General features: G+C 42.7%; 1 protein-coding gene across 1 annotated transcript in view; it reads right to left on the bottom strand.

Moving 5' to 3' along the window:
- The window catches only part of LOC140907760 (potassium voltage-gated channel subfamily KQT member 1-like), a 744,155-nt gene that overhangs the window by 355,158 nt on the left and 363,950 nt on the right, over window positions 1-25,047 (bottom strand). The window contains exon 15 of the mRNA XM_073334512.1: window positions 688-717. Coding sequence (XP_073190613.1) covers window positions 688-717 — 30 coding nt within the window. The remainder of the gene's footprint in view (window positions 1-687; window positions 718-25,047) is intronic.

Raw genomic sequence — 25,047 nt, 5'->3', positions numbered from 1 at the left:
CGCGATTAATTTTTTTGAGTTAATTGCATGAGTTAACTGTGATTAATCGACAGCCCTAGACAAAACAGCTGAAGAACAAAGTCGGGGGAAAATACATTGTTTTGCTCATGTTAAAAAATTCAGATGATCTTTCCTTTGAAAAGCTCCCGCACCTCCATGCTTCAAGGAGGAACTTGAAATTAGGCAAGGAGTTGGTCTTTGCATCAGGGCTGTACCTTTTGTCATCCCTGTGAAAATCCTCCCAATTTTGGAAATCACAATTTCCACATGCTCAGTGAAGACTTGCTAGAGCTTTGAAGTTAAATTCTTTGAAGATTACATCTGCATTGGTAATGCTCCAGCCTGGGGATGAGCAGGACTTTCCCTGCATAGCTCCAAGACGCTGCTAGTCATGCTGGACCAGGCACTGAAGCTGTCTTTCATGTGCACTAAATGATGCCTCTGCTGGACTCAGGTAATACAGAGAAGAAAGCTGCCTGAATGCGAGGAGACAAGAGGCAGACTGGCAAGGGTGATGAGTAGATTAGGTCAAGGAGCCAGGGGAGGGTGAGATGAGAATGGGACTGGAGGCTAGCGGTGAGTGGAAATGAGAGTTGGGGGGACAGGGTGGAGACTGGAAACCAGTGGTGGGGGGAGGTACTGAGACAGATCTGATGAAGAGCCAGGGTACAAGAGGAAGATTGGGACTGGCTGGGCCAAGAGATTGGGACAAGGAGCCTGAGGAGGACACGGATTCAATGAGGATTACAGAGAGGAAGATTGGGACTGAGAGCCAGTGGGCTGGGGGAGGAATGTGACTGGGATGTTGGAAGGAGATGGAAAAAGTGGATAAACAGCCAGGAGGCAAGGAGAATGGAACAGGGATGAGAAGCCTGAGGAATACGAAGTAGCATTAGCTAGATGAAGAGAATGGGACTGGGATGAGGAGCTGGAGGTGGTGAAGAGACAGGACTGGGATAGGTTAAAATGTATGGGGCAGACAGGGTCAAGCTTTGTGGGAATGGGCAGAAGAGTCTGTTCTTACTGGAAGGCATCCTCTCCAGAGCCTGGAATGGAAACCAGGATTCCTGAGTCTCACCATTCCTCTGCTATCAGAAATACCCATGAAACCTACTGCCAGACTGTGTGCCTCGTTCCTCCTCTAGTACTGGTCCACATGGAGGCTGACAACCTACAAGTGCTATCAGTTACTCCATTAGCTTAAGTAGCAGAAGTCTGTGAGGTAGATCTAAAGTTTCCAATTCTACAGATGACGCATGTTGCTATCAATATGACGCCAAATGATGAAATTTCTGTTTTTTAAGTTTGTTTTTTTTAAACACCTAGGAAATTTCTAATAAAGAGACCTATGTTTAAAGAACATTCTTAAGGTTGCCAAGACAAACGCTCAAAAGTTAGGAAATGCCAGAATTAAGGCTGCCTGTGCAACCTTCATTTGCCCCCCCCACACTTTTGCATATGCATTACGATGCAGCTTTAATTACGTGATCATATACTATGTTTTTCCCCCACAGGAAACCTTAATTCTAGCATTTCGTACTTTTGAGCATTTGACCTTGCAATCTTAATTCTATTCTGTTAACATAGTATGTTTGGTGTAATATATATATACACATACATAAGCAGTGTGTGATACACATACTGATCATTAGATGTATTCCTTACTTATGCCATTCACATGGGAATATGCTATATATGCAGAGGTGAAAGTGAGCCGGTACGCCCCGGTACAGTGTACCGGCAAGAGCCAGTGCACCGTACTGGGGCAGCCCGGCTTCCCCAGAGGGCAATTTAAAGGGCCGGGGGCTCCCAGCAGTGGCTGGAGCCCCAGGCCCTTTAAATTGCCTCCAGAGCCCCGCTGCTGGAGCCCTGGGGTAGCAGCTTCAGGGCTCCAGCAGCTATTTAAAGGGCCTGGGGCTCCCCTGCTTCTACCGCCCGGGCCCTTTAAATAGTCACTGGAGCCCCACCGCCGCTACTCCAGGGCTCCAGCGGCTATTTAAAGGACCGAGGCGGTAGAAGCAGGGGAGCCGCGGGCCCTTTAAATAGCCCCTGGACCCCTGGGATAGCGGGGGCTCCAGGGGCTATTTAAAGGGCTGGGGCTCCAGCTGCCTCTGCCGCCCCAGTCCTTTAAATAGCCGCTGGAGCCCCGCCGCTTCCCCAGGGCTCCGGCGGCTATTTAAAGGGCCAGGGTGGTAGAAGAGGGGCGCGCCGGGCCCTTTAAATAGCCCCCGGAGCCCCGGGCTGCTGCTGCTACCCGGTGGGGGGGCACTTACCTTACAGGGTGGGCTGGGGCTGGCTCTGACCCCCTCAACCCCGCCTCTTCCGCCCAGGCCCTGCCCTTTCCGAGGGCCAGAGTCACTCGACTTACTTTCACCCCTGTATATATGAATAGACCTTATGTTGAAAGCAAACATTTAGGAGAATTATAATGCACATTGACATGGAGTGTATCACTGTATGAGCACAAAGTGTAACTGGTTCTTCTGCTTATTATTAGCTTGTTGAAAAATTATCTTAAAATAAGTTTTAAAAATAAATAAGTTAAATGGGAAACAGCACAAAAAGCTTGTGGTTTGTTGAGGTTACCCAGTGATAAAAACTTTAGCAGTGGTAAATGTTTTGATTAATATGTTAGATGATTTTTTTCTTCCAGAACCCCTAAGTCTGAAACAGTTTATTGGATTTTTACAGAGCACAAGTAAAAAGAAAAAGGAGAAAAAGAGACCCCCGAGACCAATATACCATATGTAACAGCAGATAACAGGTTAAGGCCCAGTCCTGCAAACACACACATTCCTAACTTTAAGCATGTGAGTCATGCCATTGGGTTCAGTGGCTAGAATTACAATACAGACTCAGTTCTGATATGTATATGGCCGTAATCCGTTTTAGATCAAAAATCCATTAAAAGGACTCCATATATTCATGAATGTTTTCAATCTATTACTTCTTAAAGCATATCCTTTCCAAATTGGACGTCATACATATGGAATGCATCTAATGATCAATATTTAGTTGTGAAGCATCCTTCCAATACGACTGTTGTAGGTGGTTTATTAAAAAGCATGTGTGATAAATGTAGGCAGAGATATTAAATTTTGGCAAAATGTTAGTAATGTCAGCAAAAAATATTTTAATAAATGAAACTATGTACAGTATGTGGGCCTCTTGGTGCTGCCCATCAACTTAAAAAAAAAATTATTAACCTGACAGAGCCTGGGATCTATACAAGTCTTGACAACAATGCACTGAACACTCTCTGCATTCGGGATTTATCCATCTCTGCAGAACCACAGAGAGAATGTTTACAGTAGATAGGGCAGTGACACATAGTTGCCATGTCTTTGTTTTAATGTGTATGAACTGCTGCTCACAAACCGGGAAGAATTAGTAGGGGAAGCAAAAGTGGATGGGAATCTGGGAGGCAGTGACCATGAGTTGGTTGAGTTCAGGATCCTGACACAGGGAAGAAAGGTAAGCAGCAGGATACGGACCCTGGACTGCAGGAGAGCAGACTTCGACTCCCTCAGGGAACGGATGGGTAGGATCCCCTGGGGGACTAACATGAAGGGGAAAGGAGTCCAGGAGAGCTGGCTGTATTTCAAGGAATCCCTGTTGAGATTACAGGGACAAACCATCCCGATGTGTCGAAAGAATAGTAAGTATGGCAGGTGACCAGCTTGGCTTAACGGTGAAATCCTAGCAGATCTTAAGCATAAAAAAGAAGCCTACAAGAAGTGGAAGGTTGGACATATGACCAGGGAAGAGTATAAAAATATTGCTCGGGCATGTAGGAATGATATCAGGAGGGCCAAATCGCACCTGGAGCTGCAGCTAGCGAGAGATGTCAAGAGTAACAAGAAGGGTTTCTTCAGGTATGTTGGCAACAAGAAGAAAGCCAAGGAATGTGTGGGCCCCTTACTGAATGAGGGAGGCAACCTAGTGACAGAGGATGTGGAAAAAGCTAATGTACTCAATGCTTTTTTTGCCTCTGTCTTCACTAACAAGGTCAGCTCCCAGACTGCTGCGCTGGGCATCACAAAATGGGGAAGAGATGGCCAGCCCTCTGTGGAGAAAGAGGTGGTTAGGGACTATTTAGAAAAACTGGACGTGCAGAAGTCCATGGGGCCGGATGAGTTGCATCCGAGAGTGCTAAAGGAACTGGCAGCTGTGATTGCAGATCCATTGGCCATTATCTTTGAAAACTCGTGGCGAACGGGGGAAGTCCCGGATGACTGGAAAAAGGCTAATGTAGTGCCAATCTTTAAAAAAGGGAAGAAGGAGGATCCTGGGAACTACAGGCCAGTAAGCCTCACCTCAGTCCCCGGAAAAATCATGGAGCAGGTCCTCAAAGAATCAATCCTGAAGCACTTACATGAGAGGAAAGTGATCAGGAACAGTCAGCATGGATTCACCAAGGGAAGGTCACGCCTGACTAATCTAATCACCTTCTATGATGAGATTACTGGTTCTCTGGATGAAGGGAAAGCAGTGCATGTATTGTATCTTGACTTTAGCAAAGCTTTTGACACGGTCTCCCACAGTATTCTTGTCAGCAAGTTAAGGAAGTATGGGCTGGATGAATGCACTATAAGGTGGGTAGAAAGTTGGCTAGATTGTCGGGGTCAACGGGTAGTGATCAATGGTTCCATGTCTAGTTGGCAGCCAGTGTCAAGTGGAGTGCCCCAGGGGTTGGTTCTGGGGCCGGTTTTGTTCAATATCTTCATAAATGATCTGGAGGATGGTGTGGATTGCACTCTCAGCAAATTTGCAGATGATACTAAACTGGGAGGAGGAGTAGATACACTGGAGGGCAGGGATAGGATACAGAAGGACCTAGACAAATTGGAGGATTGGGCCAAAAGAAATCTGATGAGGTTCAATAAGGATAAGTGCAGGGTCCTGCACTTAGGACGGAAGAACCCAATGCACAGCTACAGACTAGGGACCGAATGGCTAAGCAGCAGTTCTGCGGAAAAGGACCTAGGGGTGACAGTGGACGAGAAGCTGGATATGAGCCAGCAGTGTGCCCTTGTTGCCAAGAAGGCCAATGGCATTTTGGGATGTATAAGTAGGGGCATAGCGAGCAGATCGAAGGACATGATCGTCCCCGTCTATTCGACATTGGTGAGGCCTCATCTGGAGTACTGTGTCCAGTTTTGGGCCCCACACTACAAGAAGGATGTGGATAAATTGGAGAGAGTCCAGCGAAGGGCAACAAAAATGATTGGGGGTCTGGAACACATGACTTATGAGGAGAGGCTGAGGGAACTGGGATTGTTTAGTCTGCAGAAGAGAAGAATGATGGAGGATTTGATAGCTGCTTTCAACAACCTGAGAGGTAGTTCCAAAGAGGATGGTTCTAGACTATTCTCAGTGGTGGAAGAGGACAGGACAAGGAGTAATGGTCTCAAGTTGCAGTGGGGGAGGTTTAGGTTGGATATTAGGAAAAACTTTTTCACTAGGAGGGTGGTGAAACACTGGAATGCGTTGCCTAGGGAGGTGGTGGAATCTCCTTCCTTAGAAGTTTTTAAGGTCACGCTTGACAAAGCGCTGGCTGGGATGATTTAATTGGGTATGGGTCCTGCTTTTGAGCAGGGGGTTGGACTAGATGACCTCTTGAGGTCCCTTCCAACCCTGATATTCTATGATTCTATGAACTATCTACACTACATACTATTTCCTGTTATCTGTATATTTACATTCTACTATTTTCAACTTAGGACTGCAATGTAAGTGCAGAATCTATCAGTATCAATGCAAAATGGATCATGCTGTGATCCAGCTCCACGTGTAGTCATGTGAGCACTGATTCAACAAAGCACTTAGCATGTGAGTTGCTTCCTCCCTACTCAGCAAAGCACTTACGTATGTAATTAAGCATTTTTCTGAACAGAGATGAAAATTAAAGTTAAGCATGTACTTAAGTGTTTGCTGAGTAGGGGGACATATTCTCTGCTTACACACTGAGGGGACCAGAAGGTGGTCAAGCATGTGGTTAACTAATTTGTTGTGGCTACAAAAATACAAAATCTTAAAGAAATTAAAATAATTTTTCCAATGCCTTTTGTGGCAAGGTGTAATACAGCCAGCATATTGTATCTTTAAAAGCTTGAGCACTGCCCTGATAAAGAATGACCCAACGAGGTGTGAATTCTTCAGGATTAGCACGATAAATCAATGTGGGACAGCAGGCACAAAGAGTTGATGGAAAATGTGTACATAACCATAATGTGGCTCCTGGAGTGTTAACTTGCAATGAAAAACACTGTTATCTTTGTCTATCAATTAATATTTTAAATCATTTATAGTCATCTTACTAAATATTTTAAAAGTTTAGTACAATTATTTAAATAAATCCTTTGCTAAAACAAATACTGAAAAATGGTGTCTCCATTTTATATAATTTTTATGTTTAATTGCCCGTTTTCATTAAAAATTATATTATAAAGTTATGTATAATCATTTGTTTCATTTTCATAAATCTTAGATTGTTCCACTCTTAGACCTCATGCTCCCCAATACAGGTCATTCCTATGGGGGAGTGGCGGGTAGAAATTTTGTGGTTTTCAATTTATAGAATTTCCCTGGAGTCCTTCTATTATGAGCCAGGTTTTGCCCTCCTAAGCGATTGCCCAGGGGTTCAGATCCCTAAACTCACAGAACTCTGGAGACCTGCTAGAGGTAAGGGCCAGGCATAGAGAGGCCCTGATTCTCAGTTAATCCACAAACATTTACACATCTCCTGTTCTCTACAGGTAGACCAGATAAATACTAAAGATGGTCCTGGGGAGTATCCCAAGCACAGAAAGTCTTCCAAGTTCTACACTGATCCCCCACATTCCTGTACTTAAAATGGGGAACATTGCTAGACTGTCGATCATGTCTAGAAGTGGAAGGAACTTTTTAAATCCCCCCAACTGTACCAACCAAATGAACTGTTTGGCTTCTTTAGCTGATATTTTAATTATTTCTATTAACATAGCACCTTAGATGCCCTAAGTCATGGACCAGGACCCCATTGTGCTAGGTGCAATACAACCACTGAACAAAAACATGGTCTCTGCTCCAGAGCTTACAAGCTATAAAAAAAGAGGGAACAGATGGAGACAGACAGACAAACAGATGGGGGGATAGATTAAAACAATATTGATCAGTAGGCGAGCCAATGGTTTCAGCAGGAGAAATCATGAAGATGCTTGTTTGAGGGTGACGGAGGCTGGCATCGTGGGCCGATCAGAGGTCGGAGTCAGCTTTTTGATACTGAATGAGAGATGATGGGTAGGGCAGGGATAGGTCTTGAAAGTGAATGCAAGCAGCTTATGTTTGATGCAATAGAGAAGTGGGATCCCTTGGAGGGATGCAAAGAGAGGGGTAAAATGGTCAAAATGAAGGGCTAGGAAAATGATCTTTGTAGCAGCATTATGAGTGTCTATGAGTGGAGCAAGACTGCATTTGCCAAGGCAAGATAGAGAGAGGAGGTTATTGCAGTAATCAAGATGTCAGATGATGAGATCCTGAACATGAGTTTCAGCTGTGTGGCTGGATAGGAAGCTGCATCTCAGAGGTTGTCCACACACCAATTTAGTGAGCGGTGAGCTGGTGAGTAAACATACAGCTCACTCTGTCTCGCTGAACATTAACTGGCTGTTCGGTCAAAGTGCACTACAGAATGCACTACAGAACTTTTAGTGCACAGTAGCCAGGTTCACATGATGACTTAATGTGTGGCAGGCTAGAGTACTGTAGATTTATACCTCAGCTTGTTGTGCACTAACTGGCTTTGTGGAAAAGTCCTTAGAGCTATTATACAGAAAGAATCAGCGAAATTTAGGCATAGCCTGGATTGTGAGGACCTAGAGAGAGGCCCCAAGTCGAAAATGACACCCAGGTTACGGGCCTGAGTGATAGGTAGGTTGACTGTGGTGTCCAAAGCGATTGAGAAAGGAGGTAGGGAGGGAAGGGGGCTTCCATTAATCTAGTATTTTACAGAATCTATTCATGGTAGCAACATGCTAAGGATTATCGTTGCTAAGAAAGAGCAACTGAATATTTTCCATGAAATCTGGTTGACAAGTATCAAGATTTAAAGACTGCTAAAAGAAAAGAAACCATCAGGATAAAGATGAATACAATGTAGAAGAAATACTGCTGGAAATGTCTTCCTTGCACTAGCAAACTATTAAATGAGCACAGGGTGAATGATATGCAATGAATAATTTATTTATTGAATATAGGTGTTTTATTTCTATATGCAAATAATTTCCAAGCACCAATATTTCTAATATGTTCATTGCTCAAAATAATTTGATGAATATATTTCCTATAGATTGAAGGAACCCATAGTCTGAAGTAAATCACACACACACACACACACACACACGAAATACAGGAAGGATGGTCTTATAGATAAAGTCTCTTGACTGGAAAGGGAGACTGGTTCAATTATTCTCTCTTCCATAGATTACTTTTGTGACCTTGGGCAAATCACTTAATATCTCTGTACCATGCCTGCTGATCCATCAAAATAAAACCACGGTACCTTATCCCACTCTTTTGTTTGTCTATTTAGATTTGCTCTTTGGGATACAGACCGCGTCCTCCCATGTTTCTACTGTGCCTAGCACAATGTAGTTGATCTCAGTTCTGGTCCCCAGCTGCTACAATAGTACAAAAAGAATAAAAGAATTATACTAGATTACTTGTCAGAACAAACATTTTGTGAGCATTGCTTCAAGAATTGGCTATTCGCAAGTTTATATAGGGTTGGCCATATATATATATATAGGGTTGGCCATATATATATAGGGTTGGTCATGGTATGCTTACAGCCCAATTGGATGAGCATACCTCTCTGGAATTAGGATTTAATTGTACAGGAAACCTATTAATTTCCAATTCCCTTTCCTCAAATAGTTCACAATATTCACTTGACTTCAACAACTTGGTTCAACAAACATTCCTGCAGATAAACAGGTTTGCTAAAATACTAGCGAAAAACTAACACAAATGCTACAATGACACAATCAATGTGAATTTTAAAAATTTAAAGATTCCCAAATAATTTTTTTTGGGGGGGGGCGGTAGTATTCACACAGTTCTAGATCAGAATGTACAACTTCTTAAATTCCTCTTTTATGAACTCTTTCTTTCTGCCCTGCAGCATCTTTTTGCTGGTACTTCAATGGTGAGCTCAGACAAATATTCATTAGCTCCTCATTGGAATTCCTGGCAAAAATCTGTGTACAGGAACCATTGAACTTTGTGCTTTCTCTTACATGTATTACTGGAAAGTATAATTAAACCATTTTAACACTCATGGGTCATCTCATAAATACTGTATGTGCATTATTGTAAGAATTAGCAGAGTTTAGTAGGTTACCCAAGACTTCAGTCTCTTTATTAGCTATTGCTTCAAGCCCTAAGGGAAGCTAAGTTCAGAGTGCTTCTTCTGTTGTGTGTTTGTGGAGTCTAGTCGCCATGGAGTTTAAGGGTAACCCCAACCCTCCAAAAAGCTTCCAAAAAGTAGGGTTACACTCGCTTTTCAAACCAATAGTCACATGACAGCATAAAAGCTAATCATGACAGAATTTGTGGTATCACCTCTCTCCCATATTGCAAACAACTTTACCAGATCGTAGGTTTAGGCTTTTTGAAAAATAATGTTTTCCCATATTTGAGAGTAAAGTTATTGCTCATTAAAGTGCAGGACTAAAATCATGGACAGAAGCAAGGCAGTCTCTTCTGTGCCAACACCAATGATCTCCATCCCCACCCCTGCAAAATCTTGGGCCTCCACACAGCTCTGCCAAAACAGCTCAATCCTGACCTGTGACAGCCTTTGCAGTTCCACTCCTGGGGCTCCCAAACAGTTCTGCCAATATCTTATTTCTGACCTACAGTGCTCCCTACTAGTTCATTCCTTGGGCTTTCTCACTGCTTTGTCAGTGCATCACTCTGTTGCCTTTCAGCATCGCCTATTATCATTACATTCCTGGGCCCCTATATAGCGCTGTAAATGAACCTAAGTCCTGACCTGCAAAAACTCTTGGTATTAGTTTTAGGGCCTCTTTTGAGCAGAGGCTGCCAATCACTCCAAATTATTGCATGGTGGGATTATGAGAGGCTTTTTAAGGAAGAATTTAAAGAATACAATTTAACATGTTATGAAAACAAAGGCTTTTTTCTGGTTCACTGCTGCAGTGGCACTTAAATGACACTTTTCTACCAACTGGAACATAGTGCACAGACTAAATTAAAAGAAAAAAGAAAATTTATCACAATGAATCCACAAACGTTGTGACGGGGAAAGGAGAAACAGAGTTCTTTTAGTAAAGAATTTCATCTCCATCCTCATTTCAAGGCCTGTGCCATTATATGTGGGTCACTAATACTGCTCCATACCCAAACTCTGCTCGACAGTGGCTCGGAGTCTCCACAGGTGCCCCATATCATCTCCCACTCTTCCCAATCTGAGCAAAACTGCAACAATTCTACTGCATCTCGGAACTCCCCACACCAGAGGGCCAGGTAAAGGATTTACCCCAAAGATTGTTTAAATGATCCATTTTAGTGTGGTTTCTAAGTAACATTAACATGACGGCTAGTGGCAGTACACATTGTCCCCAAATGTGAAAGAGTTATGGGTGAGGACCAAGTAACAAAGTTCAGCCACCAGGTTTGCTGTGACATTATCGGGGACAATGTATACCTTCAAATCAGCGGCACTGCTATGGGTACCTGCATGGCCCCACAGTATGCCAACATTTTTATGGCTGACTTAGAACAACGCTTCCTCAGCTCTTGTCCCCTAATGCCCCTACTCTACTTGCGCTACACTGATGACATCTTCATCATCTGGACCCATGGAAAAGAAGCCCTTGAGGAATTCCACCATGATTTCAACAATTTCCATCCCACCATCAACCTCAGCCTGGACCAGTCCACACAAGAGATCCACTTCCTGGACACTACAGTGCTAATAAGTGATGGTCACATAAACACCACCCTATACCGGAAACCTACTGACCGCTATACTTACCTACATGCCTCCAGCTTTCATCCAGACCATACCACACGATCCATTGTCTACAGCCAAACTCTACGATACAACCGCATTTGCTCCAACCCCTCAGACAGAGACAAATACCTGCAAGATCTCTATCAAGTGTTCTTACAACTACAATACCCACCTGCTGAAGTGAAGAAACAGATTGACAGAGCCAGAAGAGTACCCAGAAATTATCTACTACAGGACAGGCCCAACAAAGAAAATAACAGAACGCCACTAGCCGTCACCTTCAGCCCTCAACTAAAACCTCTCCAGCACATCATCAAGGATCTACAACCTATCCTGAAGGACGACCCATCACTCTCACAGATCTTGGGAGACAGGCCAGCCAGTCCTTGCTTACAGACAGCTCCCAAACCTGAAACAAATACTCACCAGCAACCACACAACAAAACCACTGTCATAAATATAAAGAGAAGGGTAAACACCTTTAAAATCCCTCCTGGCCAGAGGAAAAACCCTTTCACCTGTAAAGGGTTAAGAAGCTAGGATAACCTCGCTGGCACCTGACCACAATGACGAATGAGGAGACAAGATACTTTCAAAGCTATGGGGTGGGGGGGGGGAGAAACAAAGGGTCTGGGTCTGTCTGTGTGATGGTTTTGCCAGCGACAGAACAGGAATGGAGTCTTAGAACTTAGTAAGTAATCTAGTCAGAGAACACTTCAATCTCTCTGGTCACTCGATTACAGACCTAAAAGTGGCAATACTTCAACAAAAAACCTTCAAAAACAGACTCTAATGAGAGACTGCTGAATTGGAATTAATTTGCAAACCGGACACCATTAAATTAGGCTTGAATAAAGACTAGGAGTGGATGTGTCATTAGACAAAGTAAAACTATTACCCCATGTTTATTTCCCCCTTCCCCCCAACTGTTCCTCACACGTTCTTGTCAACTGCTGGAAATGGCCCACCTTGATTATCACTACAAAAGGTTTTTTTTCTCTCCTGCTGGTAATAGCTCACCTTACCTGATCACTCTCGTTACAGTGCGTATGGTAACACCCATTGTTTCATGTTCTCTGTGTATATAAAATCCCCCGACTGTATTTTCCACTGCATGCATCCGATGAAGTGAGCTGTAGCTCACGAAAGCTTATGCTCAAATAAATTTGTTAGTTTCTAAGGTGTCACAAGTCCTCCTTTTCTTTTTGCGGATACAGACTAACACAGCTGCTACTCTGAAACCTGTCATTTGGGGGAAAACCGTTTCAATTAAAAGTAATAGAATGCTTTGCTGAATAAGCCTTAAAAAAAAATATAGAGCCTGAAACACCAGAAACACTGAGATGCACCATAAAAATGCAGTTGATAAAGCATGGTTACATTTACATTGACTTTATTTGGCTACTAAGTCTTAAATACTGGCAATGGCAAGAAAACAGAACTGATTTCAGACTGGATGGGAAGAGGTTTTAAAATATTTACTGTATACAATCTGAAACACAATCTTTCAAAAGCAGGGGTTAGATTATGGCTTTGACAGCCAGAGGCATGACTGAGGGATGGGGAGGAGAAAGTGGGGTAAGAGGGGAGAGCAGGAACCAAGCTGCAGCAGCAGAGCCCAGAAAGAATTCTGGCTGATTCAGCTAGAATTTCTCCTGGTGCTTCTGTGAATGCTTTAGCCCTATGGACCTGCCAATGGGTGCTGTGCTTACACTCCCTCTTCCTATTCTGTGTCCGGCCAGCCCTGCCCCATTTGATCAGCCTGCTAGCACACTAGTAGGGAGCAGTGGCTGAGATTGCACCAAGGCCCAGCGCAGGGATACAAGAAAGGGAGGCTTCTCGTCCTTTCTCTCCACATTTGCATTCTCCTACAAGGTCAGACCCTAATCTTTGTAAACCCAAGAGAGGGAGTCAAATTTATTCCTGGTATAACTACACTGGCTTTCATAAGGGTTCTGTTCAGTTTTTTAAAAAATATCTCTTTTGGAACCACACCAATCCTCACCTCTTCCATTATGTTCTTATAAACATTACACCCGAAATAGCTGAATTACTGTCCCCTTACGGCCTGCAGAGGCTGAATTCATTACAAAGGTGCTGCCTGCATTGACTATTTATGGGTCAATATTGGGATCAGGATGGAGCATTGCATGGTGGAAGCTGTAGTCTCTGCAGGCTGCACTTCCATGTTATTAATTATAAGTGTTGATATGTAGTTGCCCATAATTTATGCAAATTTGATTCAGTTCTCAAGATCTTGGCCAGCTGCCCAAGCTGGCCTTTAATGGAGCAAAATTTGGGCATCTCACGTGGGACTTCTGTTTTACAACAAAACAAACAGAAATATAACAACTATTATCCTTGAGAGCTGTGTTTGGCACCCTTGTATCTCAAAGCAGCAATGGTCATGTATCTAGCTCATCTGTGTGAGTACAAAGCTAACTTTTTAAGAAATGATCAGAACCTCTTCATTCCCTGGTGTGGGAAAACAGTAAAACACTAAACTGTATTAAGTGTTCCCCTGAAGAATAAATATAACCCAATATACATCCATCATAAAATTAAGTTACCAAGGGCTTAAATCTGTGTTGCATTAACTTCCAATTCACCACAGTGAGAAAGTAAGTAAAAGAACCAGGAGGCTGGTTCTTAAACAGGCTAATGCTGTCTTATTTTCCTCACAAGAATTCAGAATAGTAGTAGAGTAAACCTTATAGAGAACCACCAACATTAAAGGAGGGTGGTGGTGGGGGGAAATCAGTCATGCTGGGGATTGTGTGAATAAAATGAGGTATTGAATTTCTGTTTTTCACAATGAAACACTCCAGGACAAATGAGGTGCTGAAGCAGGATTTATAATTCATTGAGTAATAGGATTTTGTACTGTTTAGCAGGATTAGGCATGTTAAAGAAAGACCTATTTATTTCAGTCCGACAATGGATGAAAAATGTGCATAGTGCTCTTTGTTGTTATTTTAAGCAATTTACAGGATTACTTGGTAGTAGAGGCCCTGTGCTCCCCCTATCTGTAATGTGTCACAGTAATGGCGATATTTGTATAATTGCAGTTTTCTCCGTACAGCTTCATAATCCCAGCACATGACCTAGCAAAGACCCAAGGCTTGCAAGGGGGTGATGAGGGAGAAGAACAGAAACCAATTAAAACACTCCCTTATTAGGGGCCTGACCTTGGTGACCTCAACCCTCCAGTCTTTGGGACAGCATACTATGTGGCTTACTGTTTTGTTTCAGTGGTTTTATGCTGAAGTGCTGACTGTGCTTTCTGCAACGACGTTGGCAATTGACATGGCAATAGGATTGAAACCCCTCTTGCAAAGTGGCAAAGAAAGGTTTTCACCACCTAAGAACTCAAGCCGAGACTCCTGATTATAGATATTACTTTTTTTCTTCTTCTTCTTTTTAAAATACTGCTCAACTTTCTTGCCTTTCACTCACGCAAACTGCCTCGGGGTTTCATCCTGAAACTGGCTGTCATGTAGCTATTTATTTTTATTGGCAAACACAAAAATAAAACTATCAGCATATAGAAGCTGAGATCTCAGACCAAGAAGTACCCACTGAAGAAAAGCTCCCTCCCTAGCATAACATTCCGACAAATGTTTCTCTCAGATGCATTCATGGGGCTGCAGCTCATTTTAATGGGTGATATGAATGTGCATCGCAGAGCACAATTGGTCTTTGGGGAATTTTAAATGCAGTTTTGTTGAACTGATGGAAGTTTTCATTCTCAGCAATGTTGTTAATCATCAGCAGGGTTTTTTCTTCTCCCCCGCCCCCATGCATACAGGTTTATTTTAAATAAACTTCTTCACTCTACCTAAATCAAAAGGCCAAATTATGCCACTAGTATACTCAAGCAATTCTTATTGAAATCTATAGGAGCTATATAATGTATAACCAACAGCAAAATTTGACCCACAGAACATGTCAGAAGCTGGGGATGGATCACTTGATGATTACCTGTTCTATGCATTCCCTCTGAAGCACCTGGCATTGGCCACTGTCCGAAGACAGGACTGCGCTAGATGGACCTTTGGTCTGACCCAGTATGGCTGTTCTCATGTTCTTATGCCAGAGTGGTGTAACCACTTCTCCTCTCAGATCCCCAGTACTCAATTATGAGCATTCTCATCATGGTTGTGGATACCACCTTGGGACAGTTTGAAAGGTGACAGCTTTTGACAAAAAAATAGTTGTCTGATCTTCCATTATTTGTTTATATGACTTTGAAAAATATATTTAAAACAAGTAATGCAGGAGCTGCACAAACCTCGGGTCAGCTTTCTACACATTTCTATTGTAGAGCCAACACAAGCTCCTTTGCAGGAGGAGGAAAATTGTGCTGTAAAATAAAATGACAGTCTACCTCCTGAAGGGTTTTGCACCTCAGAGAATTAAGGAGAGAAGATGTAGGAAAGGAGGAGGAAAAATAGTAGAAGAAAGCAGAAGTGGAAGAACATTAAAAATCAATCTTTAAACTGAATCTTTTATCTAATGGTTTCAAGTTAACACATCTTCCTACTGTACCTGGCCAGTAAGATTTACTTTTTGCAGAATAAGATAGCAGCTGAGGAGTACAAAAGCTAATCTCTCTCTTTCTTCCTGGTGCAATTTTGGGAGCAAGTAGTATTATATGAAAGAGAGAATGTAATTTTGTTTGTATGTATATATAGAAATGATTCTTGCAAGTGTGAGATTATACACATGTTCCTCATAGGGACAACTGAATTACCTCCAGGCTGAGAGCTTACTGAGCTAAAGGCAATAACAAAAAAAAAAATCTGTGGCTTTTATAACGTTCACAGTTTGAATACAGATATTAAATAGCTGACCATGCAAATCATTGTATGGCAGAATTAAACAAACAATAATCCCTTGGAAATTGGTCAGTAATACAGTCTGAGCCAGAACAGAGGGGGTCAGTAATTAACAAAATGGTCATTAGCAGCAAATTAATACTTGAATTTGTGTGTATTGCTGTTAATATACAAAACATGAGGTTACCCAGCAATAAGTAATAAACACAGGAAAAGGTCAGAAAAATATAACTACCTGGTGATTCGTACCCAATCCAAAAGGTAAGACACGTGCCTTTATGCCACTACTAGGATGACCCTCACAATACTTCGTACTTAGAGCATCTTCTACCCAGAGATTCAAGACTTTTTTCAAATATTATGCCTCAGAGAATCCCTATAGTTTCCAAAATATTCAAAAAAGATTTTTGCATCATACACATACCAGAGAGATGTATCCAAATATCAGAAACCAACTTAGGCCCTGATCCTGCAAACACTTATGCACTTGAGTAATTTTATGCATGCGAGCAGTCCCACTGAGTTTAAGGGGACTGCTCAGTGTTGCCAACTCTTGTGATTTTACTGCGAGTCTCATGATATTTAAGGTTTTTCTTAAAGCCTCAGGGCTCCTGGAGTCATGCGATACAGCTTTCATTAACAAAAGTCTTGCCCTCATGGCTGTAGAGAAAGGCTTGAAAATCTGAACCTTAAAGGCTCAAAAAACAAACAGCAAATGAAAAGAACTCAACATTTCCTATTTTTAATGATTATGATGGGTTTGTTTGTTTTTGTTTTGTTTTTTTGCCAATCTCATGATTTTTTGGGGAGGGGGGCAGGGCAGGGAGGAAGTGGAGTGCTGGCTCACGATTTTGGAATGTTGGGACTTGGCAATAATGGGCATCCAAATCTGAGCTTTTTGACCAGAGTGTCCATATACCACCAGACAGCATATAACATCTGTAGGTAGATTGTAAGAAACATGACCTAGGGTCTGTTTACTTACAGGAGATATGCTCTACCCTCTTAATACTTCTTGTACCTTTACTTCCAACTCTATGCAATAGGCACCATTTTACATCTAAGTTCCCCATTTCCCTGTTGCTGTTCTGAAGGTAGTTATTTATTTTATGTAACAAATGTTAATACAATTATCTCTGTTTGCTGCAAGAGAAAAGCAGAGCTTGACAATAATTTCCACTGGCATAGAAAATACTCTAACTATAATACCAACTACATATGTTATGTTACCTTTTCTACAGCTGGAACTGTGTGCGAAACCCATGCTGAAAAGTGGCCCCACTAAGTCAAGTCTCAGTACAAATAATTGGCTACTGCAAAGGGGATCAAACTTTGGTCAAGTACGGTTTTTTAAACCATTTCAGCCCCACCTACACTGCTTGCCCTCTGTGCTCAAAACCAGATGGAGGAACGGTGTTGGACGTGTATTTTAACCCAGTTTTCAGACATTGCACCATTAGTAATGTACATGCATTCTATCACATGAAATATGCTGCAAAGCTGTTAGTAAGTGTATTATAAGGAGGGCATAATGGATTATCACACAACAGATTACCACAGAGGGCTTTGTAAAATAGCTGTTAGTGCAAAAATGCATACTGCTAGCCCAACCCAGTTAATGATCCTCCCACAGGTTCACCTGCAGAAACCTTGTTATGACTTTTACTTCCTCTAGATAGACAACTTTAACTGTCTTCTTGGCACTCTACCAGAATCCTGACTGATGCCAGCGTGGCTGATCTAAGAACCTCTCTAAACCATCCAATCGGTGGTAGCAATGGGCGGCATGTACAAAGGGAAGAGATTTAATCAGTGCTAGCTTATGACCCGCACTTACTGGGAAGTTCTCATACAATGGGAATAATTGCAGTCCCTAATTTCTGTCACGAATAGGGTTCAATGTGTTACCCACACTTATTGGTTTAGGACAGACACATGTTGAACCAGTCTGTGTAACGTGCGTGCAGTCCCGGACATGTATGTTCCTAGTGTTTGAAATCTATTTATTCATGATTCTTTTATCTTCCATGTTTAATTATAATAATCAGAGCTCACTTTAAAATACTGTTTGTTTCTTTACCTGAACATCATATTAAAACAATTTGTATAATCGTTATTTTTAAAAGTAGGAAACTTCAGAGTGAACATCCCTGAACCTTGGTCCCTGATTTTTATGCACATAGTATTGCCAAACCAAAGCATCCAATACTCATGATTCAGGCCCCACAAAATCATGATGCTGGCTTAAAAATCATGAGATTTTTATAAAAGAGTAAATTTGGGGTTCTCTTTGAGCTTCCTGGTTTTTGAATCATTAGGGTTCACTGGGGTGACATTTTCCAGTTACGTTCTGCAATCATGGGGGCTCAGAACATACCTTTTAAAGAAAAAACGGAAAGCTGAGATTCTCACCTAAATCATTAGTTTTCAGGAGCAAGGCTTTAAGTAAAACGTCAGATATTGCATGGCTCATGAGTAAGCTCCAAATAAACTGCAATAAAGGCTTGTGTGGTGGAGCCTCCTGCATTATAATGCCACCATATCCAATACCAAACAAGAGACAAAATATGGCTTTAGTCCTGAGAGCTGAATCTTCACCTTCACATGGGGATCGTACTATTACAATTTTACACCAAACTGCTTTTCAAAAATTAAGGAAACTAGGGATTTTATAAACAATGTATTTACTTTTAGAAGTTATATAGCCTGAGCCTTCAAACTTTAATTACACGAGTAGTCCCAATTAGCTTTAACAGACTAGTAATGTGAATAATGTTTGTGAGACGAGTCCTATAATCAATAACTCATTTAGAGGGGAAGATAGATGTTTTCTAGCTTTATCACTCAGTGTGAGCTTCCGAAGATTTTTCTGACATCTTGCTACTTTAGAGAGACAAAGTGGGTGAGGTAATCTCTTTTACTGGACCAACTTCAGTTGGTTAGAGAGTGTCACAGTGCCTTTCCCAGACCTGAAGAAGACCTCTGTGTAGCTTGAAAGCTTAGCACTTCCACTAACAGGTTGGTCCAATAAAAGAGAACACTTCATGCATCTTGTCTCTCTTATATCCTGGGACCAGCCAGGCTACAACAACAATCCTGCCACTTTGACATTTCTAAGTATTTCTTGAAGCAAATAAACCTAGAACAATTTTTTTATGCTAACCCAATCAAGAAGAAGGGGTGGGAAACAGCTGAAGGATGAATGCAAATATTTCAATTAGTTCTTGTAGTGAGGCAAAGTGGCCTCCCCCCGAACTGTAGAGTGAGGGACTGCTACACCCGCCTTGTGGGTGAAGCTAAATCCACCTTGCCCCCCTCACCAGAAATCTTGGGGCAGGACAGGCAGTATAGAAGGAGAGCCCTGGAGCTCAGCTGGGGCTGCACCATGGGAGGGAGCAGATGTCTCTTCCAGGGAGCTGAGACTTCTACAGGATTCCGGACTAGCCCCTGAGCAGAGCTGTGCCCTGCTGTCAGAGGGGACAGAAGACCCCGAGGAGCGAATGAAGTGGCTGTGACAGAGCCCCTGCTCAACGGAGCACCAATGACTGGGTAGGAAGTAGCTCAGAGGAACCAAACCATGACCCTGGTGGGCTGCTGGGAAGCGAGACAGCCTGGTTCACTGACAACAGTGACAGGACCACCTAGGTTCCTGGTCTGGGACCTGGTGAAGTAGGATGGGCCCAGGTCTCCCTACTCCCTTCCCCTATCCCCCACTGCCATCCCACACCTGGGGTGGCTGCAAACTCTTTCTAGGTCAAGAGGCCTGCACCAAAGGCTGTTTGTGCTCTGCCTGCCCAGAGGGCCACAGATCCCCTATAGCAGTGGTTCTCAAACTTTTTTTTTTCGCGGACCACTTGAAAATTGCTGAGGGTCTCAATGGACCACTTAACGATCTTTCCAAATGTTGCTTGTACCGTTAGCTAACTATTGTAAAGCGCTTTGGATAAAAGTGCTATATATAGAAAACAACAACAATTAATAGTTTTTTGTTCTACAAATAAAAGCACACAACTCATATTTGAATATCAGTAGTCTTACCTTTCTAATGCAATGGATGTGCCCTCTCCCCATGCTGGGGCAGCTCCCAAGTTGGAGCTGGGAAGGAGGGGGGTCTCTCCCTGGCAGCTGCAATCCTGAAGCTGGGGAAAGTTACCCCTTTCTCTGGCCGCCGTAGCCCTGCACTCCTCAATTCCCCCCACTCCCTCTTCTCACCCCACTGCCCCCTCCCACCTACCTCCTATTCCCCCCAAGGCCACCACCTCACCTTACATAGGCATCTTCTCCAGGGTCCAGGAGAAGTTGGTAAGCCTATGTAAGGTGTCTTCTCCAGGGTCCACCTGTGCAGCTCCACTAATTAGGTGGGTGGCCCTTCATTCTCTCATGTGTGGCGACCCAGGCGTGCACGTTAGAGGGAACTATCTGCAGACCACCTGAATGGAGCTTGCGGATCACAGTTTGAGAACCTCTTCCCTATAGACTGTTAATCACTCTGCCCCAGCCAGGAGGCAGTGGGCTAAAGACTGTTTGTGCTCTGCTCTGCCCAGAGAGCCAGAGCTTTCCCCATAGACTATTGATTACTGGCTGCCTGTAGTGAGGCGGAGTGGCCTCCTCACCACTCAGGAGAAAGGGACTGCTATAGTTCTGATTAGATAAGGTAACATTCATTTTTATTGGAGCCACTCATCTCCAAGGATCAGCTCTGATAGGTACAAGTTGAAATACTTGTTCAAAATATTTGTTGAAAACAGCGTTTCGATTCCACAAACTCAAAACACTTGCCTATACAGTCAAAAAGAATTCATTTCAAGCTAATCTCCACTGCAGAGAGACACTGGTTAAAAGTGCTGATGCAAAACAGTCCTTTTTAATTCTAGGATGGAAAAATGAAGAGAAATCTTAGGGGGAAAAAAAGCCTGGAGCTTAGCTAAGAAAAACACAAAGTACAATTTAATCATAAAAGCATTAGTAAATAGTTGAGATTGAATAGCTGTTTTCTTTCTAATTGTATAAAATGTTGAGCTTTCTACCATGATTTTAAGTAACTAAAAGCATAACTTTTTATGGCTGTGACAGCAGGCCATCAAAATAATTAATCCCATAGCTAATAAAAGCAATTAAACCAATCACAAAACCATGATAAAAGTGGCATGATCAAGTGAGCTGATGATGCTGCAACAAAGGGCCCAATTCTGAGATGTTCTGAGCACCTTCACCCTCCCTTGGAGAACGGCTCAGCACTCACAGGATTGGGCTCTATACGCACGGCACCTCAGCAGAACAAGCATCTCAGTGATGGCAATAACTGAATTATAAATCAGTTCCACATCTGTAAAATGGCGATAATATTTGTTTTCTCCTACCATTTGTCAGACTTGTCCATTCTGATTGTAAACTCTTAGGGAAAGGACCGTCTCTTACTATGTGTCTGTAACCAAGTCTAGCACAGTGGGGCCCTGATCTCCTGGAACACAAATAAATAAATAACCAAACATCATTTCCATTAAAAACACTCAATTTTTTCATTTGCCGCTGAAACTACCATACAATTTATTTACAACTAAACTTGAAAAAAGCCCACGTTCAAAGGAAAAACAATTAAAAAAAAGGCAAGCTTGTCCCCATTACAGTGTCCTATTTCCCATGCGACCTTTCTCTTGCATTTATTATGGACAAATTAGGTGTATATCCTTTTCTATTGCATATCTACTTATTGATAATTTGAAATTTTACATTAAAATAACCGTGCCACTGTTATGCCTGAAGGTGCAAGTGCTATCTTCACTGGGCAAAAGTAGCAGTGCAAGGGAAGGGATTAACTCTCAAAGAGGCCAGATTCACTATGCGATTAGGGCTCCATAGAAGCCTCACAGGAAGAGGTATTGAATCATAATATATTCTGGCCAGACTGTATCCACTTCTTTCTCTAGCTCATCCACATTTTGGGCTTTTTGAATGTGAGTTCAGCTGCTGCATCCCCACTTCAAGCAGACCTACGCAGAGATTTTCAAGTGACTTAAGTTTGGGTGCCCAACGTGGGACAACTGAACGAGGCCTGATTTTCAGGGGGCAGGCACTTCCAACTTTCTGAAAATTGGGGCTCTTTAAGATATCAAATTAGGTACCCAACTTAACTGGTCAGTTCTAAAAATCTTGATCATATCACTGTGGTGTTAGCTCCTGGTTGTGCTATCCAGAGAATGAATCTGATTCCTTGCTTATATTAACTGCTCTGTGGTTTTGCAGCAATTTTCACTAAAGCAAGATTTTCCTTTTACAAATGAGCTCTTGCGTCATAAAATATTTATCAGTTCAGTAAATTGTACCACATTAATTGTACTTCTTTTTCCCTCCAGAGCTGATATGGCTACATAATATGTTATTCACTGATGTACAGAAATTTCTGTCACATGTGACTGAAAATAAATAGGATAAAGTTATTGTTATTATGGTATTTTTAATGTGTATTATGGCATCATCCATAGAGTACAAGGTATCACATAGAATCATAGAAATGTAGGACTGTAAGGAAACTTGAGAGGTCAGCTAGTTCAGTCCTCTGCACTGAGACAGGACCTAGTAAACCTACACCATCCTTGACAGGTGTTCATCCAATCTGTTCTTAAAAACTTCAGTTGATGGGGATTCCAAAACCTCCCTTGGAAGCCTATATCAGAACTTAATTACTTCAATATTTGGAAAGTTTTTCCGGATACTGACACTCTTCCTTGCTGCTGATTACTTCTTGACCTACCTTCAGTAGAGATGGAGAACAATTTATCATCATCCTCTTTATAACAGCCTTTAATATATTTTACTCCTGCGGGAATTCTGCGCCACTGTGCAATGCAGAATTTTGCAGAAATTAATTGTGCGCACAGAATTTCCTTTCCCCCTCTGAAATGGGCTGCAGTGCTGCTGGCTGCCACTAGAGACCACTGGATCCGCCAGAACCCAGCTCACACATAGAAGAAACTGCCAGGAGAAGGGGAGGGAGCTAGAGGGTTCCCAGCAGCTGCAGTTCCCCGCATGCCCTGAGGGAAGGAGATGGCAGCGTGCAGGAAACTCCATGCAAGCCTGGAACCAAGCATCGGGCTGTTTCTCCCTCTGGATCCCTGGGCTCTGAGGAGGGGGGGGGGTGGGAGTCTGGGCTGGGGGTGCCGCGGATGGGCTCTGGGGGGGATGAGGGGGTGGGTGTCTGGGCTCTAAGGGGGAGGAGGTATGGGTATCTGGGCAAGTGGAAGCCCTGCGGCTGGGCTCTGGGGGCAGGAGGTGCAGGTATCTGGGCAAGGGGGAGTGTTGCAGTTGGGCTCTTGGGGGGTAGGGGGGTATCCAGGCGGGGGGGTGCACTGCAACTGTGCTCGGGGGGGGGAAGGTATCTGAGCCAGGGCGGCCAGCTGTGCTCTGGGGGGGGGGGGTTTGGGTGTATTGCTGGGGGGGGCACTGTGGTTGGGCTCTGGGGTGAGGGGTTGTGGGTGTCTGGCCCCACGGCTGGCCTCTGGGGGGGTGGTAAGGGGGCAGAGAAACAGGACCTGGAGTTGTCATAGGGTTGTTTTTTTTTAACTCTCTACTCCTGGGGAAATTTTTGTGTGTTTGTATTGTTACAGGTTTCAGAGTAACAGCCGTGTTAGTCTGTATTTGCAAAAAGAAAAGGAGTACTTGTGGCACCTTAGAGACTAACCAATTTATTTGAGCATGAGCTTTCAGATGAAGTCAGCTGTAGCTCATGAAAGCTCATGCTCAATTAAATTGGTTAGTCTCTAAGGTGCCACAAGTACTCCTTTTGTATTGTTACAGACATTCTTGCTGACAAGTATTTTGAAATAAATTAGCAAAATAACGGAAATTCGGGTGATTATGTAGTGTTATTTTGACAAATAAAATGTGCTGAATTTTGCAGAATTTTAAAATATTGTGAGCATAATTTTAATTTTTTTGGCACAGAATGCCCTCAGGAGTAATATTTGAAGACTGTTATCAGGTCCGTCCTCTGTCTTTTCTCAAGAACAAACATGCCCAGTTATTTTTAACTTTTCATCTTTTTCATTGCTCCCCTCTGGACTCTCTCCAATTTGTACCTTTCCTAAAGTGTGGCACCCAGAACTTGACCCAGTACTCCAGATGAGGCTTCACCAGTGTTGACTAGAGAAGAACGATTACCTCCTGTGTCTTACATACAACACTCCTGTTAACACATCCCAGAATATTAACCTTTTCTGTAACAGCATCACATTTGGGGTTCATATTCAATATGTGATCCACTATAACCTCCAGATCTTTTTATGTAATATTGTTGCCTAGCCTGTTATTCTTTATTATGTGTTTGTGCATTTGATTTTTCATTCCTGAATGTAGTCCGTTGCACTTGTCTTTACTGAATTTCCTCTTGTTGATTTCAGACCAATTCTCCAATTTGATGAAGTTGTTTTAAATTCTAATCCTGTTCTCCAAAGTGTTCGCAAACCCTACAAGCTTGGTTTCTTCTGCAAAATTTATAAGCACATTCTCCATTCCATTATCCGAGTCTATAATGAAAACATTGTATAGTAACAGACCCAAGACAGACCCCTGTGGGACCTCACTCGATACTTCACATCCCAGTTTGACAGAGAACCATTGATAACTACTCTTTGAGCATGATTGTTGGAACAGTTTTGCACCCTCCTTATAGCAATTTCATCTAGACCACATTTCCCTAGTTTGCTCATGAGAATGTCACATGGGACTGTGTCAAAAGCCTTACTAAAACCAAGTTATATCATGTCTCCAGTCTACCCCTCCCAGTCATTAAGCCAGTAACCCTGCCAAAGACGGAAATTAGGTTGGTTGGGCGTGATTTGTTCTTCACAAATCCATGTTTGCTGTTATTTATTACCCTAGTATTCTCAAGAGCTTACAAATTGATTGTTAAATAATTTGTACTATTATCTTTCCGGGTATTGAAGGTAGGTGGACTGGTCTGTAGTTCCCCAGGTCCTCTTTGTTCCTCTTGTTAAAGATAGGCACTAGGTTTGCCCTTTTCCAGCCCTCTGGGACCTCATTCATCCTCCATCAGTTCTTGAAATATCTAATCAACATTCCAAGATTGCTTCAGCTTGTTCCTTAAGTACCCTTGGGTGAATTTCAGCAAGTTCTACCCATTTGAACACATCTAACTTATCCAAATCTTCTTTAACCCGTTCTTTCCCTAGT

The sequence above is a fragment of the Lepidochelys kempii genome, chromosome 1 (genome assembly GCF_965140265.1).
Source record: "Lepidochelys kempii isolate rLepKem1 chromosome 1, rLepKem1.hap2, whole genome shotgun sequence".
Lineage (NCBI taxonomy): Eukaryota > Metazoa > Chordata > Testudines > Cheloniidae > Lepidochelys > Lepidochelys kempii.
This window is presented reverse-complemented; position numbering and strand designations above follow the sequence as displayed.